Consider the following 19,081-nt stretch of genomic DNA (forward strand, 5'->3'; position numbering starts at 1 on the left):
GCACAAAATAGAATAGCCCATAGAATGTTTTTGTGAATAGTCAGTCATTGCCCGAATCAGTGCGAATGTTTGCAACAATCGCAAGGCAGTGCTGCCAGATGCAAGAAAATAAAATTTGTTTATTCGAAAAATTACAAATAGGACATAATTCCATATACACTATACAGTATTATTATTCAGATGATGATCGCTGATCTAAACTAAATTCATAGGCCATTGATAGTTTGGGGTCGTCTTATAGGACAGATATATGCTAAAACCATAAAACTTTGACGAAAATTTATACCTCGTCTTATCCACCGAGATATATGGTAATTGTTAAAAACAGAGTAACCTAGTAAAACAAAAATAAATTAAAAAGTAATTATTATATATATAGCAAAATAACTAAATACTAATAAAAAGTAATAAAAGGATAAAAGGCTATACCTGTAAAATGAAAAAATAAAATTTGCTAAAATATAGAAAAAATTGACAAATAAAAGGGATAAAAACAAAAACTTTAAAACCAATAAAAACTGACTAAAAACAAGGTATAAAGTGCTTCACTGTACCTTTATCAAAAAGTCTGATTGTTATAAGGCACAGTGAATTAAAAAAAGGGAGGAGGAAGAACATCTTAAAATGGACTCTTAGTTTTGTAGTAATGGTTGCCAGATCCATGAGAAGCTCCCAGTGTTTAAATTCATTCTGTTACTTTTGTTTATTTTGATAATTTCTAGATGTTCAAAAAGTATTCCTTTTATAATATTTTTTCTTTTTTAAGAATTTTGACACTGTTGAGCAAGATCTTGCAACTGGCATGATTGCAGTGTGTGGCAACTGCTGAGTTATTGTAATTATACTTCATAGCTTGTATATGCTCTATTGTTATAATTTTTAACATTCTTCCAGTTTCACCTACATAATAAAATTCTAGTTGACAAATACAAGTGAAAATATAAACAAATTATTGGGACCTTGAATAAGTTCTCGCTGTTTTTTCGTAAAAATTAATGCTTTATTTAAAAAAAGTCATAAAAAACATGTCACTGAAAGTATTGTCCATCACTAGCCACTACTTTCTCCCATCGTTCTGGCAGTATTTGAATTCCACGTCGGAAAAATGATACGTCTTTTGAGGCTATCCAAGAATCAACCCAATTTTTGGCATCTTCATAAGAATGGAAGTGCTGCTCAGCCAGGCCATGTGCCATCGATCGGAACAAGTGATAATCGGAAGGGGCAGTGTCTGGTGAATACGGCGGGTGGGGTAGGACTTCCCATTTAAGTGTTTCCAAGTAGGTTTTCACCGGTTGTGCAACATGTGGCCGAGCATTGTCATGTTGCAAAATCACTTTGTCATGTCTCTGCTCGTACAGTGGCTGTTTTTCTTTTAATGCTTGGCTCAAACGCATCAATTGTAGTTGATAGCAATCTCCTGTGATGGTTTCATTCAGTTTGAGCAGCTCATAATAAACTACACCTAGCTGATCCCACCAAATGCAGAGCAGAAGCTTTGAGCCATGGATATTCGGCTTTGCCGATGATGTTGATGCATGGCCAGGCTTACCCCACGATTTTCTACGCTTAGGATTATCGTAGTGAATCCACTTTTCATCCCCAGTCACGATACGATGCAGAAAACCTTTCCTTTTCTGCCGTTGAAGCAGCTGTTCACACGTGAAAAGACGCCGTTCGACATCTCTCGGCTTCAACTCGTACGGCACCCAATGTCCTTGCTTTTGAATCATTCCTAATCCTTTCAAACGTTTTGAAACTGTTGTATGATCAACTCCTAATGATTCTGCAAGTTCAGCTAGCGTCTGACATGAATCTTCATGAAGTAATGCCTCCAATTCCTCGTCTTCAAACTTTTTCGGTGCGCCAGAACGTTTTTTATCTTCAATGTCAAAATCATTATTTTTGAAGCGTCTAAACCAATCTCTGCATGTTGTTTCTGACAGAGCATGGTCACCGTAAGTCTCAACAAGAATTCTGTATGCTTCAGCTGCAGATTTTTTTTGAATAAAATAATGCAATAAAATTCCCCGCAAATACTCTTTTTTTGGCACAAAATGCGACATTTTTAACACCACGAAAAAAAGTTGTTAACACTTCAGCGAAATGACATATACTGATTTTCAAGGTCGCTTATTGTACTTCCTTACAGATGTGTCACAATCTAAAAATACACGCACACAGTTCTAGTAACACCACCTGCTGTAAAACAGCGAGAACTTATTCAAGGTCCCAATGTTATTTAACATTATATTTATTTTTCTGGGCAGCAGTTTTGGTTGACACTTTTCAGAGTATTATAATTATTAATTTATTTAATTTTTTCAAATAAGATTATTGGTATTATTTGTCATGTCTAAAAGGAAGACCTATTCACCAGTAAGTCAGTCAGAGAATAGTAGATCTAAGACTTTTTACCCAGACCCTTTGGAGGAGATGAGGATTTTGGAATTACTTCAGGGAGAACTGGATGTTAATGATGGAATATCATTATGAATTCAACTAAATCTAAAACAGAATACTAAGTTGGAAGAAATGAATGCTAAAATCAATAGAATTTTCTCCTAGGTGGAAAATTTGGACAAAGCTATTGTTAATTTAGCTTTGTATTGTAAATTATATACAGCACAAAACTGTACTGTATATAATTTATATCACACGTCTTGCAAATGCATACCTTACATAATGTAGTACATTAAACTAGGCCTACAGCAGTGGTCCCCAACCCTATGTCCGCGGGCACCATAGTGCCCGCCGATCGTTTTACGTGTGCCCGCCGCTGTGCGACCACAATAAAAATAAAAATATTTCGGTTTTCAATAAAATGCTCTGTAAAAGTTTTTTCGTTTTTAATGATTAACCACTCAAAAGTAGAAATGGCGTCCAACACAGATAAAAGCACAAAGCGAAATGCGACCGATCTCTTTTTCTCCTCCACCAAATCTTCACCAACCAAATTTCCCATACCTGAAATGAAATAAACTGGTCCGTTCTGAATATCATAAAATCAAAGTACAGATCATGACTTACAGATGAACACCTTGACGATTGCTTACGAGCAGAAATATCATCATACTCTCCTAATTACGAAGCAATGGCCAATGAAATGCAATGCCAAAAATCACATTTACTTTCAGATTTATATTTTTTATAAAGAATTTTTATACTTTGTAGATTTTGTATGCATTGTTTAGTAATTACTTGTTTTGTAAAAATTATTGTTAATAGTCTTGTATATGTTTTATTACATTTTTGGAATTAAATGTTTTCTGTACATTATGCGTATGTATTATTAACTATGTCCAAGTATAAATTCACCTTGAAAAAATAAATGGTGCCTGCCTTCCAGCTGGTATTCTAGAATGTGCTCTTAGGTACAAAAAGGTTGGGGACCCCTGGCCTACAGTTTAGGTTGACAGGGAGGGGAAGAGTGCTGCAATGCCACAGCACTAGCAGAAATTTGAATTTGCTGACTGGAACGCTTTCGGTTAACCGATGTTTTGGTTGATAGGTATTCAGATAATCGATGCTCTATTGTATAGAACTTTTCCCTTTCACAAAGTCATTAGCACCCAGCTATTTTATGACTTTCCCTGAGGTGAGAAATGGAAGCAGATGAAGTTCTTCTATTTCTGGCTAACACACACTGGTTTAGATATTGAATTTTAAAATTCTAATACATAGTGTTATAACAATGTTTAGAAGAATCAAATAGAATAAGTGATGTTAGAACGTCATTTCCAGTGTTATCAGGAAGTTTCTATTTTGGCAGGAAATTTTCAATTTTATGCTTCGGAAAACTTGCTTATTTGTCTAAATAGTGTCAAATAACATAAAAATAAGTGAAAATAGTGCTGAAAAACCATGAAAATAATGATTTTTTAGCATTTGTTTATATAAGCTTCTGTATACATTTTTCATGGGTCTGATGTAAAGATGATATTTAATTTGTATAACTATTTTCAAAAATTTATTGTTTGAGACTACTGTAGTCTTATTTTCCTTTTATGTTTAGAAATTGTATGAGGATCTACTGTAATAACATTGTTCTTAAAACTAACAATTGTTAAATAAACATTGTATCATAATCCCCAGGTAATAGGAGAAATCACTCCTTACAGAATAAAAGTTTACTGAATTGAAATCTAATAATAAATTAGTTTTACTAAAACTAAGAACATGATCCAAAATTTAATAAAGAATAATTCTGACCAACCAATACTATTTTTAAAATTTATTACTTAATAGTTGAAAACATTCTTATTTTATTAAATTAGTTTGTTGCTGGAAATACAAAGGTGTTTGATTTCATTTTTACATTTATTATTTAATAAATATTTATTCTAAATTCATTATCGACAAAATATTATACCTTAAATTACTGAAATCAAAATAAGTGCATTATTACAATAAAACTATTAAATTAATTAACAGTCGCAGAAAACTTAACTCTTCAAAATTTCTAAAAAATATTCAACTACTTACTTTATCTGCACTTTTAAAGTATAACTTGTAATTAGTAACAAAGAGAGTTCCACGTACAGGTCCAATATAAGGACATAAATATGTCACATCACGAGCTGTAATATTTAAAATTATCATCAAATAAACATTACATTGTACGAATTCTTTAAAATATGATAAATTTATTATTTAAGTGAAACTGTAGATTTTTTTTTAACACATCTCCAATCCTATTTAAGTATAATAGACTAATTAATTAATAAATAAATCTAAAATCAGATGTTATACACAGTAATAGTATTATAGATTAATTTAATAATTTATTTTTCAAAATATATAATCAAAGTTTATAAGTATTTTTGGAGAACAAATATTTTAACAATAAGTCAAAAAATATTTTATTAAAAAATTTTATGTTAATGTAATAAAATTTGTATTTAAATATTTTCTATCTAGATCTTGTAAAAACTCTATTTTGCTCTAATTACTGTTAAGAGAAAAAAACAGATTTGTAATTGGATTTAAATTAGAATATGTCAGCATATAACTTTTGGTTAATGTTACTTTAGGTAGCCAAGATGGCGGCTCGTCTCTAATTCCAGTAAGGAAACAGTGGGACGCACAGACGCACATTCTAACCTAACCTATTCTAATAAATTACCATAATTATTAGCTACCAAATTATTAGTATAGGTTAGGTTAGAACGTGCGTCCCACTGTTTCCTTGCTGGAATTAGAGACGAGCTGCCATCTTGGCTACCTAAGGTAACATTAACCTAACTTTTTTATTCAGATATCACTGTTACTATGCTGTTATCCTAACCTTGTCTGATACAATGAGCAAATGAATATGCTATATTTAAATGTAATCAAACAAAACTTTGTAAAATACCATTTTGATAACAAACAGAACCATTAATTACGCAGTAAAATATTTACTAATTGAACATTTTGAATCCTTTTTCATTGGCATTCATCAGGAAATATATACATTACATATATAGTAAATATTTTAAAACTTGGCCAACAGTATTTAATTTTAAAAAATAAAAAAAATATCATGAATATACAAAGTAAAATTATTGTTTTCATTTTCCTTCTGTCATTCACACCAGCATATTTGTGATATTTTTTATATTTTAAAAAATGAAATACTGTTGGCCAAGGTTTTAAAAAATTTACTTTATGTATTATGTGACCGAAGGGTCGGCACTTCTTTGATGCCCTGTCGGGGATGACACCACCATGTCTTGATTGATATGGAAGCTGCAACAGCAATTCGGTTTGGATTAGAAAGTAGGTCATGCAAGCAGCCGTGTGAGTGAACGGATTCAGATTCAGATGGAGGCGATTGAGACAGCATTGGAAGCAAGACACTCAAGAGACTAGGTTAACAAAACAAATACCCCTTTATTTATAAAGGAAATTACATATAATACATTTTATATTGTTAAACGGGTTACAATAAATCAAGCTAAAATAGGTCTATATACCTCTGCGTTTCTTGAGAGAGAGAGAGTTTACATTGGTTTGTGAGTCAATAAACACCTGGAGTTGAGGATGTCCACAAGGTGATGATAAATTTCGTTGAGACTAAGGAAACCAGGGTCTTGTCCATTATCGTTCTGGACAGTTATCGAAAAGTTCTGGATCGGGAAAGTCTGGTTTAAGATTGTTGGGAAGGTTTGTCCTACCGGCGCCGTTGGTCGAGGGTGAAAATCTGATTGAGTACAATTTGGCACAGACACAGGAAATTTGGAGGACTTTAATTCTAGAGGAGCAGGTGACAACTGACTCTGTGGCCGTCAATTATGATACCAGCACAATATCACCCGGCCAAGAGGTCACATCACAGGAATGTGTCGTTTTCGCCATCAAGAAAGTGTAAGTGGAGATTTTCTCAGATAGTAGATGACAACAAGTTGTTAAAAATTTTCAATAGTTAACAGATGTATCTATTGTTCCTAGTTCTTAGAGAATATTTCAGCAATATAAGTATTACAAGTATTTCTGCAGAAGATAGTATCATTTTGCAACCCTTTAAAATTTAAATATGACCCAATATTGGATCATGACCCGTAGTTTGAGAAATGCTATTCTAGGCCATGTAATAAATCAGTATTTCTCAAACTTCACCTTTTGACGTTGCCAGCCAAATTGTAAACACAAGGTAACAACAATCTAGCTTAATGTTAGTTAGCTTTATTTATAAAGTGACTAAATTAAAAACAGCTGTGACACACACACACACATATATATATACGTTATGGACAAAGTGATTAATCGGGCATTATGAATAATGACCAAAAAGGGTGGGCAGTGTGATAAATATTCATTCATTTATCAAATTGACCGGTCATTATGAATACTGCTACCACCTAGTCGGGCAAAGTGATAATAATACGTTGAGGAGTGATCATCCGACATACGCTAGCCAATCGGCACTCAGTTGCGTGTGCATATTGTGTTTAGTACCGAATTTTAAATTTGATTTAAAAAAACTCCACTTATTTCATTTAGAAATATTTATTTTTTGTAAATTATTTCAAAGTACTATTAACTATATTAATTAAACTAATATTAACAAAAAGTATTTATTAACAAATTTATACTTAATTAAAAAATCAATTTACAGGAAACTCCTGGAGTTTCATTTTTGATATAAATTACATAAAATATTAAATGTTTTTTAGTTTATTTGAGCAATTAAGATTTTGATGACATTTGGAATTACATAATTTTTTTTCTTTGTAGCATTTGCATCTATTAGATTTGCAACCAATTTTGCAGCAGCATCGACTATAGCCTTGACCTCCAGAAATTGATGACATTCTTGCACATTCTCTAAGCGAAATTTCTTCACCTGGTACAGTACATCTTCAACAGAAATGAAGTTTTCTTTACAAACAGTAAATTGGTTTCTGGAATATAATACATTTAATATGCCATATTTGGTACCCAGTTTGTAAAGGTTTTTATCTTTAACCGCAACAACGACACCTAAAATATTTTTTCCATCACTGCGGGCTCAATCTACATCAGGTACACGAATCCTTACTGTATCACCAACATTAGCTGCTGTGTATTTGGAATTTGATGTACCAATCATTTTTTCTGCTTGCTTTTTAAGATTTAACAAAGCCATCTCCCTTGTTTTAGATACATTTCTTATTTTTTCTTCTATTTTTGGATCAATTGTTTGGATTGTTTCTTCTTCACTCATCAATTCTGTAATACTAATAACATCCTGGTTTAGATTTTTTCATGTGAAGACGATGTAGATCTTTGAACTTCATCAGTTATATTGCTATGTGAGGATGGCATTATCGAATAATCTTTTATAATGTTTTCTTGGACGGTACCTGAACTTTCAGAGTTTGAACAACTTTGACTTACTTCGTCGATAGTTTTAAAAAGTCTCGCTAGATCCTCCTCTGTATTAACGTTCGTCAACGATTCGTTGGGTATAAAATTCTTTAGTCCAACTTTTAACTTTGCTCCAAACATGGCCTCATAAGGGCTGCAGTTTATACCAGTATGATGCACTCGATTTTTCATCAGTTGTACAAAACGTAATCCCTCTGACCATTTGTTAGTATTGTTGGTTTCCAACCAAGAACTAAGCATATTTTCTACGTCTTGATTACATCTTTCCACTGAACCCTGACTTTGTGAGTGCCTGGGCTTTCCATGCACCATTCTTAACTCGGGCCACATATTACACATTTCTTTGATGACATTATTGGTGAATTCTCTGCCGTTATCGCTTTGTAGAATACTCAGTGCACTGAAAATTGTAAAAATGTCTAAAAGAACATAGGCTACATCTTCAGCCCTTTTGGTTTTTAATGGTTGTAGTTGAACAAATTTAGTTAGATAGTCTTGATACACGAGTATAAATTTATAATCCTCATCGGCTTGCGACTGCATATCTATAAGATTGACCTGACATCTTGAGTTCATTTTATTACATAAAATCGGTTTAACTACCAAGCCTTTCTTAGGAACATTCTGTTTTTTCTGACAGATTTCACACAAGTTCAAATAAATTACAATCATCTCCCTTGTAATATTTTTATATTTCGTACTTAATTCTTTTTCCATACGGTTTCTACCACCATGTCCAATAGCGATATGGGCATCGTGCAATATCTGAAATATTTCTTCCGTGTGAACGTAATATTTAATCGCATTACCTTCTTTTACAGGCATAATTAATTTTTCTAAATTTCCGATAGATATGTCATATCTACGTAAACGCCGATATTCTTTCGGTAACTTAGAAGTAACTTTCATTTTTGACTGTTTCACTTTTTATATCATTGACAAATATGCTGATTTTGTAAAAATTTGATTGTTCTCACCTTTTTCTGCTATTAACTCGTTTAATCGGTTGTTGAAGCGATTATTCATATCGCTTAATGATTCCTCCATGATCGTTACTTTTGTCAAAGAAGAAAGATTAACTACTGGTCACATAAATTTAAAATTTGGTACTAAATGCAATACGCATGCGCAACTAAGATGTAAGTTCTGATTGGCTAGCGTATGTCGGATGATCACTCCTCAACATGTTATCATCACTTTGCCCAACTAGGTAGTAGCAGTATACATAATGAGCGGTCAATTTGATAAATTGTTGAAATTTATTACAATGCCTGATTTTGTTGGTTATTATTCATAAAGCCCATATTAATCACTTTGTCCATAACATATATATAAAATATCACATAAGAGGTGTGTCCCAAAAGTAAGTGTACTGATTTTTTATTTCAAAGTAAACAAGAGTTACATCAAACTACAAATGATCTCCTTCAAAGTATAACCCTTGCGAGGTCACACAGTGGTTCCAAAGTTTTTTCCACTGGTCGTAGCAGTACTTGAAGTCATTTTCCATAAGGGTGTTTAGTTTGTCTGTTCAACTTTTTTTGATGTTTTCCACTATCCCAAAATGATGACCTTTCAACTTGGATTTTATCTTAGGGAATAGGTAGAAGTCTCATGGAACTAGCTCCGAACTGTAGTGGGGTTGTGGGCATGTGGGGATTTTTTATTGGCCAAAAACTCTCGAATTTATAGTGCTGTGTGAGCAGGCACATTATCATAGTGCAGCACCCAATCTTCTGTAATGTCCCCGCAGACTTAGCTTGACCCGTTTTCAAAGTCATTCCATGGCATCTTTGTAGAAGGCCTGTATAACTGTCTGTCCTGTAGGTAACAATTCTTTGTGCACAATTCCACGGCTATCAAAAAAATGATAAGCATCATCTTTACCCTGATCTTTGTGCCATCTAAACACCACGTTTCTCGATAAGGTAGCATCTCTATAAGCTTTGGTTAAGTCTGCAAATATCTTGGTTGCAGATTTCTTGAGTTTTACACAAAACTTGATAGCATAGCATTGTTCAAGATTTTTCTCCATTTCAAACGTAATGATATGTTAAGACACTATCTTACACAAACAGAGATTGTGCACATTTAACTTAACCAATCGACTTGAAATAGGTCTAGATATGCTGCTAAGATATCTAGCAATGCAAAAATACCAATTAATGATGTGTTAAGCTGCACAGTCATAAAATAAAAAATAGTACACTTACTTCTGGGACAGACCATATACAGCAAATCAGAATAAAAGTTTCATTTACAACATATGATCTGTATTCTGCCAATCATACAAGTCTAATTCTGCACTCCAGCATACCAAAAGTGCCAGCATTATTTGTCACTTGCTTTGAAAACTTAATTAATAATTTTGAATACTTACAGCACATTTTTACTATAATATCATAAGTATGTCATATTCAATTGCTGTATATTTCAAATGAAATGTTATTTATATAATAACAACACACCTGAATTTTATTTGCCGAGTTTTTTCTCTTTATTCCAAATGTTTTCAGCCTATTTTGATAGGCCATCCTCAGGCTATCATTCATCATTCCAAAATGGAACCTTTTGTTTGAATTCATCTCATTTGAATTTTTAAAAGCAATGTCAACAAAAATTTTTGTATATTACATAAAATAAATATTGAAATGTTATGACATAATTATCACTTTTATGGAACATACCAGTTATCTACTTTCTTTAGGAATTCAATTAGTTGCATTTAACACCCTTATATGCTATTTCTCACAGTTTTCTTGCAGCTCTGACCATCACAGCTTTTCTGGATTCCTTTGACACCTTATGGCCGATATTTTGCCAAAACTGTCGAAATCCTCTCAAATTTTTTGATTACAACTTTCATTTTTACATATTTTCTTTTGCAGAGTGCCCAGAATCTTTTGATTTCTCTTTTTTGCAGGACATTGATTTTGTACAGAAGATGAAAAATGCTCCTAATTTTTTTCTACTTTTAAGGTATTGGTGACTTTTCTTGAATGCATTGACTATTGCAATGTCTGGTCAGAAAAAATCCTCATCCCTCTCATAAAGTTGATCTATGAAAGATATAAGCCTGCCTTGAATGCATTCTATTAAGTAAACTTCACCTGTAATAGTGCCTTCAGAAATGTAGGGTTTAGATACATTGCCAAATCAGTCCATCATTTGCCAGATGAGATACTGTTTGTAGAATTTAGCTTGAGATTTGACCTTTTTATCACAGGTGACTTCTTTTGGGTCTTCATGATAATACTTCTTGCATGGTACATCTGAAGAGTTAAAGGAAACATGTTTCATCATCAATAATGAGGATTTTCCTCGAAGATTTTTTGTACACTGCAACATCTTGGCTTTACTTGGATTTCCTGACTGCCAGAGTTCTTGGGTACAAGTTGTTTTACATGTGCCTTGATTTCCAGTTTCTTTGTTTTAATATAGAATATTGTACACCTTGGGATTTTCAATTTCTGGGCTGCAGCTCTTATGGACATTGATAGGTACTTATAAAACAAAACTTTTACTTTGTTTTCATTCAATGGAATAATATATTGCTTTTAGGCCTTAACACTATTTAACACTTAGTCTAAATAAATAGACACACATGCATATAGGCTTATCACACCAGTAAATGAGATTAATTCACAAATTCTTTAATGATTATTGACACCTTGATAATAAAACTCTATAATAAACTATGGCTCTTTTAACATGTACAGTACATAAAAAGAACACTCAAAATGCATTTTGGACACAATAAATAGTCCCTCTTCAGTCAGTGTTCATACATCAATATACATTAATAAATAAATTATAAAATACATTAAAAGGCTGTCTGTAAACATGACGACTTCACAAATATTATAGGCGATATCTCACACATCTAATAAGAGGGACTATTTATTGTGTCCAAATGCATTTTAGTGCCTTAACACTATTTAACACTTAGTCTAAATAAATAGACACACATGCATATAGGCTTATCACACCAGTAAATGAGATTAATTCACAAATTCTTTAATGATTATTGACACCTTGATAATAAAACCTTGTAAATTAATCTCATTCACTGGTGTGATAAGTTCATATGTATATGTGTCTATTTATTTACACTAAGTGTTAAATTTGTTTTCATTGATTTTTGTCTTTAGTGTTCCTGAATATTCAAACTAAATATTCAGGAGCACTAAAGACAACTTTGATTCCATTCTTGTTATAACATTAAATGATGCAATAAATCTTGTCCTTCTAACTTCTTCCAAAAAATGATTTATTGTTGCTTTTTGCCCATAAGATTTGTAATATAAAATTATACATTTTGCTAGACTCTCCTTTTCAGCTCTGTACATTTTCATAGAGATGCTTGCGATTGCACCTGCTACATATTGCACAATCATCATCTTTTCACATGTGTGTCAAAACAAGAATGCATGTGCAGATGTTCTAAAGTTCTAAAACGAAATTTGGTTGTCCCTCTTCACTTTGGACACACTTTATTTACTAAATATTTTCATGTTTATTGCTTTTTGAGAAGAAAACAATTCCTATTCAGGATGATGATAACAGCAGCACATTTTTTTTCATTATGGTGCAGTTCTATAATATCTTTTAAAATTTATTATCTTAATTTTTTAAAATAATTTCTTAATTAAAATTTTTACATTATACAAATTTTTCCCAATGTCTTGTAAATAGCCAATCAATGCCATTAATTTAAAATACTGATTTATTAACACATTGATTCCTAAATCTACTCTTTATATACAAAATACTTAGAAATAAATGTTGGTAATTTTAAGCTATCATAAAAAAAAAGTAGAAACAGTGGCAGCAGAAATTGATGAATGATCACAAATTTTATAAAAAGCAGGTGGGGACTTTTCCCCACCAACTTCATAGATTGCACTGAATAGTGCCAAAATCACCACTTGGTGATACTTTTATTGAAGTGGTGATAAAAATGTAATACTAACGATAACAAGTGGCAAACATAATCATAGTCTGCTTATTTTGACATTCAGCATGAAATTCGGCATAAAATTATGAATCACACTTCAAGAAAAACAGCAGAATGTCAAGCTTCTGTGTAATGGGAGTCTCTTGCACCACATAGTGATTTCATGATGTCACGTGGCAAGTTCGGACAGAGAAGTAGGAAGTGATACTGAAACCGAAGACAGTTTCGTGCAATGCCACCTGGTGTTTCCAAATTGATGATTTTTTATTGACTAACAATTTCGGAAATTTTGGGAAATTTTTGGGGTGACTTTTTTCACTTTGATCTTTTTTCAGTAGACTAAAATAAAAATTTTGACATGACAGAACCTGTGAAATACTGTTTAAACATTGTGATCAAACATGTTATTTGGAATTATTCATTAAAAAGTTATTCAAAAATGATTCTTATTGCTAACAAAAGGGCCAGATATTTGGGTCAAACAAAACTTGGTCAGCATGTAGCCTTAATCACAAATAGCTCCTTGTCCAAATAATAGAACCCACTTCATATCTTAAATAAATATGAAGAAATGAAAATTTTATTTAACAACATAAAAGAGTTAATCTACAGAGACTTGTTTTCACTAAACAGATCTTTAACTATCATAATTTTTAATCTCTTGTTTTAAGAGCTTTAAACTTGAAGAATATTAACAGTAATAATAATGCTAATGTGGTAAAATACATGTTACACATAAAAAAAACAAAACTAAATTAAAATTCCACAGATTCAAACCTAGATTGACTAAGTCCAGTGCCTAGTGTCTTATTCAATCTGTCACTCCCTGCTCAGAGACATGAAACTTTCAAAGACATAACCTAAACATTAAAATTTTTGGGAAACACAAGAAATGGGTCCTATTATTTGGACAAGGAACAATTTGTTTAAGGCTATGTGCTCACTAGGCTTTGTTCAAATCGGAGACCCAAACATTTGGTCTATCCTTCTATGGGACAGCTTAACACGTTACTTTTGCTTTCCACACGCCAAACTGATAAGACTACCAGCATCTGCATTAATTAGCAAGTAAACCTGTTGGCAATAAATAATTTAAAGTGGTGAAATAAATTTAAAACTGCCAAATGATTGGCAATATTTTAAAATTTTCCAGAGCAACCTTTGCAACTTATTCAACAAATGTCTACTCTATAGAATTTAAAAAATGAAGCAAGAAAGGACTATTTTCATTATAAATCCTATTGTTTGAAATCTTTTACTAAGAAAAAATATTAGATAAGTATATTTCATAAAACAATTTCTAATCCTAAAAATTTTAAACCTATTAAATATTTTACAAAAATCTAAAACATTTTAAAAATCTATTACAAGTACTTTTCTATATTTTTCATTGTAAAAAAATAATTTAAATAAAAATCAGACTGTTAATACATTGAATATTTATGAATTGTATTTAATTCATTGAATATTAATGTCAGACAAGAAAAGATTCTACAGTTGACAAAAAGTTGCAATTTGTAATCTTCTGAAAAGGACAATCAACTAACATAAAATTATTTTATCAACCTTATATATCTTAAAGTAAAATAAAAAGAATAACTACCTCTTAGTTTATCAGGGATCATTTCACCAGGTAGAAGTGGAGGTTCGTCGCTTCTATGTGGGATAACATTCAATTCCCGCTGTTTTGACTAAGGTAAAGAAAGAAAATGATTATTTCTTACAATTTAAATATTTGTTATCTTGTTTAATTTATTTATATTCAAAAAGTAATTAATTTTTAATACAGTTTTCAAATAATAATTTAATCATTTATTTAATAATTATCGATAACTTTTTCCAATACAGATAGATATACCAGAACTTGTAATACTCCTCTGTTCTGACAAAGGAGTATTATAAGTTCTGGTTATCCTGATTGTAAGTCCATTTGGTTGAAGGCTGACTTAATACAGTAAGACCCCGCATAATGCGGGGAATGCGTTCCTAGATAAAAAAGCACTAAACAAAACAGCAATGAATAAATTTTACGTTAATTTTAAGTTACTTTTATATTAATTTGCATAATAATATATGTTAAATAACACAAACATATACACACAGAAATATAAAGTTTATTTTTTGTGATGAAGATCCTAGCTTTTCTGAAATTCTTGTTTTTTTTGATAAAGTCGTGTAGTTTCATTTGTCACTTTTCCTCTTTTGTTAAGCAAATGTCAGTAGCAAGAGATTGCATCCAAAATGCCTCGTCTTATTTTTGCACTCCTTTCAAAATCCAGATCATTCATCAGATTTATTGAAACAATATTCAATGAATTTGATAGTACAGCTACCCATCAACGTGTAACACGTCTATGGATGAAGTTGCACAGGATGGACGGAAATTTCAGAGTCTATGCTCCAGTTCACTAACTGCAAAAACATAAGAACCATATTTTTTTTACTTAGCAGACTTATTTGTAAAATTCAATGACATTCAAACAAGGCTCCAAGGAAAGATGTCACAATTATCCAAGCAGGGACAATTCTTTTCGGCTTCCAAGTTTAATTTAACTTATTTAAATCTTCATTGTTACATAAAGTTTTTCAATGCTTTCCAAAACTAAAATTTACAAATTTTGAACCAAATATTGCTAACCTTGCTATGGATCATCAAGCTCACTTGTCTCATTGATTGTCAGTTACAAAAATTTTTATTAACACACACATGATAAATGTAAAAAATGTAAAATTAAAAGAAATGTATTAAAATAGTGAGAGCTTTTTTGTTTATAACACAATCTTTTTGGTGGGGGTCAATGTGAGGTTTCAAAAAGTTGTATGGGGTCGACGATCAAAACAGTTTGGTGACCCCTGCTCTAATACATGCAGCAAAGGTCTGCTTCCAGGTTTTTCTAATAGTATGTATACATAGTAGTTTTGTTAATGAGACATTATTTTGCAAGACCAAGATCAGACTGAGACATTTTTTCTTAAGATCAAGATAAGACCAAGAGTTGTATTACTATAAAGATACTTCATATCTAAAACCAAAACTAAATTTGAGAAACTTATATATCATAGTTAATTACTAAAACAACAAAACCGAATTACCAATAATACAATAAGTTTCAAATTTAGAATGTTATTAGCATTACAATGCATTTGTATTTATTACAAAGTATGCCTAAAGCATGTTGTGAAATATAGAATTAAGACAATTCTATGGAAAAAGTACTGATCAAACAGAATGATATTTAAAGGTCTTTATTACATTTTTAAAAAAACCAATAATTCTAATAATGAATCTGTCATACTAGCATGTTGGGAGTACATAATCAAACCACTTTGAGAAAAAATTCCCCAACAGAGCTGAGGTTGCTGGAACACAAAACATGCAAGAAAAGGTTTTCTTTTCCCATGCTTTGAATACTCCAGAACTAACATCTAGATTACAGTGGACAGAATATTTTTAGCACTGTTCCAATGTGTGACACACAATTTTAAATATATGAATAATTTTATTACAAATTTTTCCAAGGCTTTGACTACCGAGACCAAGACCTTTACCTTCCAAGATCAAGATGAGACCGAGATGCTCCATTTTGGTCGATACTTCACAAGGCTACAGTATGGCATGTACTGTACTTCTGTTCTTTCTTTGTTTTTCCATCTATCTCTACCATTGTAGCACAACCTACATAAGGTGGGCAGCAATGTTGCTGGTAAGTGGAAAGGGAAGATTTTACATAATATTAATAACTTTTGTCATATTTCCTATAAAGATTAAAAGGATGGAAAAAAAATACAGTTTATGAACTAGTGTTAAAGTAGTTGGAGAACAGATCTGATGTTTAATTTTGTTCTTTAAATACTTAAATTTTAAATTAGTAAAATTTCTAGAGTTGACTTGCCTTAAAACAGATACTAATAAAGTGAATTTTTACATTAAATAAAATTTTGCTGTTGCCTGGCAAAACACCATTGTCACAGTGTTAATTTCCACATGATAAAGCAAACAAAAATTTTATCAGAATTCGTTAAACCAAACTGTAAATTATTTTTTCACAACTCCAAGAAATAATGCTATTTCCAATAATGGTTGCTTTTCCACTTTTCAACATGAACAATAAAAAGTGAAAGTGTAATAAATGCTTCATTTTAAGTAGAACAGATCTTCTTCTAGTAAGCAAAGACAGGTTTGACTTCCGAATGTAGAGCAATTCAAACATTTGGTTTTAGCAGATCATTCTACTGTACTCAGAAAATAGGAGTTAAAATTTATGAAAGCTCATCCCTTTAAATAGATGCAGTTCCATGCAAAGATATGCTAGTTTGCATATTGGGGAGTGTGATGCCAGGTTTAGCTACTTTGTGTTAAATTTGTTTTTTTTTTATTTACTGTTTTGACACTAAAAATTATTTTCTACTTTTTCAAAAAACCTTCACAGAAAAAAATTGCAGATTTCTTTTAGCTTTGTTTTGTTTAATAACTGTGATATACTTATTACTTCATACTTCGATGGCAAATACTGTTTTTTCCTCATTTTGTTTGATTTGAAAATCATTTAGAACATTAATTAGTTTTTGTAAATAAATTTTATTTTATTTCACTTTTTTGTTTCTATATTGTTTATTTGGACCTCGTTTATCAATAGGAGTTTGTCGTATTCTTTTGAGTTATATCGGTAGACAAAATAAGCACTACTTTTCTTTATTCGTCGAAACGATTAACAAATCGAACTGCCTTGACATCACAAACAACACAATTTGCACCTTAGACGAGAGGCCAACGTCAAACTTGCAAAAAACAAGAGGAGGTGGTCGTCGACACGCCGCAATTTTAGAGACGAGACATAGTCTCGTCTCTAAAATCGCGGCGTGTCAAAAACTTTCATCTATAAACGTTTGACGAAAATTTTGCCAAATTCAAAAGTTCGGGGATAAAAATCGATCAAGTCGTCGCGGGCAACCAAATCTCACCGAGGTGACAGATTAGAAGTCTTCCGACGAAAGTAACGGTAACTCCAGATGCCGACGACAAATCTAAATCTACACGTCATACGACCACAAAACATAAACGAACCAAACATCGCAAAACGAGCGTATTTAAAAAAACAAAAGAAATCCATAAAATCGGAATTATAATACCGCCGACAAACCCGACGTACGAATCTCGGAGGTTTCCCGAACGGCCAAATCGGACGCCCCCTTCTCCACGCCCACATTTTTACCCGCAGTAATTTTACGATTTTCGTGGGTTTCCAAACATCCGCATCCAGAGGCGAAGAAGATCATCCGAACGGAGACGGACCCGGACGGGGACCAAACTTTGCCGTGCCTTTTTTTCTTCCGGTCGTCGTCGTAAAGTAAATTTATCGTCCTAGAATTTATTTTTATTAAGAAGTTCGTCAATTCATTAAAACTTTTGTTAGACAAGAAAAGAATGAAAAAAATGATTATCTACAACTGGTAAAAGACTTCTTTTTTTTTTTATAAAACAGATCTAAGAAAAAGAGACGGATCCCTCATCCCTACGACTAAACAACACAAAATTCAATAATTAGAATAAAAAAATATATATATTACAGAAAAATTTCGACAGTAACAAAAATATAACCGGAAAGCAAAACATTGAAAGTGTTTCTCAAAGCGTAACACACGAGATGAGAAACTCACCACGAATGTTTATTATAACGACTTCAGTATATAAAGCATAAAGAGCGACGGGAGACGGTCCAATACCTTTAATTCTTGCAGGGGGATGTTTTCGGTGGACGTCGACGAAGAGGAACACGACAATTTGGATGGAGACTGCGACCCTTTGGACTGCGAGCTTTGGCTGCCTCCGGATTCTTGGCCGATTTTAGAATTTAACGAACTGGATTTAGACTCCGAACCGGCTAAGGAATCCGTACTCGTAGTCTTCGGCTTTGCGGCACTTCCTTCTCCTACTTCCATTTCTTTAAATCGGAAAAAAAAGTTAATTCTAAACACTTTCCATTTGCAAAACCAAAACGGATCGAACTTAAGTCTAGCAAAACACAAATCTGCCAGAAACGCCCTCTCTTATCGATTGTTAGTATTTTTAAAATAAAAAATATATATATATTTTTGACTGTTTTTACGTTATTTATAAAATTCCATAACGTTATATTTCTTTCTCAGATATTTATAATATTTCGTGACCAACTCGAGTGTTTTCCTTGCTAATAAAAAACCGTAAGAAATTAATCTTTTAAAATATAAATGGTTTCGTAATATTTAGCTAAAATAAATCCTTTTTTTCCAGAA

At 32.0% G+C, this 19,081-nt stretch overlaps 1 protein-coding gene across 1 annotated transcript in view; it reads right to left on the minus strand.

The window, feature by feature from the left end:
• The window catches only part of mtm (myotubularin), a 51,880-nt gene extending 33,044 nt beyond the window's left edge, over positions 1 to 18,836 (minus strand). The window contains exons 1-3 of the mRNA XM_067279126.1: positions 18,533 to 18,836; positions 14,412 to 14,499; positions 4,486 to 4,580 (exon numbers count right to left, since the gene is read on the minus strand). Of these exons, the coding sequence (XP_067135227.1) occupies positions 4,486 to 4,580; positions 14,412 to 14,499; positions 18,533 to 18,748 (399 nt within the window). The 5' untranslated portion in view covers positions 18,749 to 18,836. The remainder of the gene's footprint in view (positions 1 to 4,485; positions 4,581 to 14,411; positions 14,500 to 18,532) is intronic.
• Positions 18,837 to 19,081: the final 245 nt, after the last annotated feature.

Source organism: Centruroides vittatus, unplaced genomic scaffold, assembly GCF_030686945.1.
Source record: "Centruroides vittatus isolate TY-2023 unplaced genomic scaffold, ASM3068694v2 contig_854, whole genome shotgun sequence".
NCBI lineage: Eukaryota > Metazoa > Arthropoda > Arachnida > Scorpiones > Buthidae > Centruroides > Centruroides vittatus.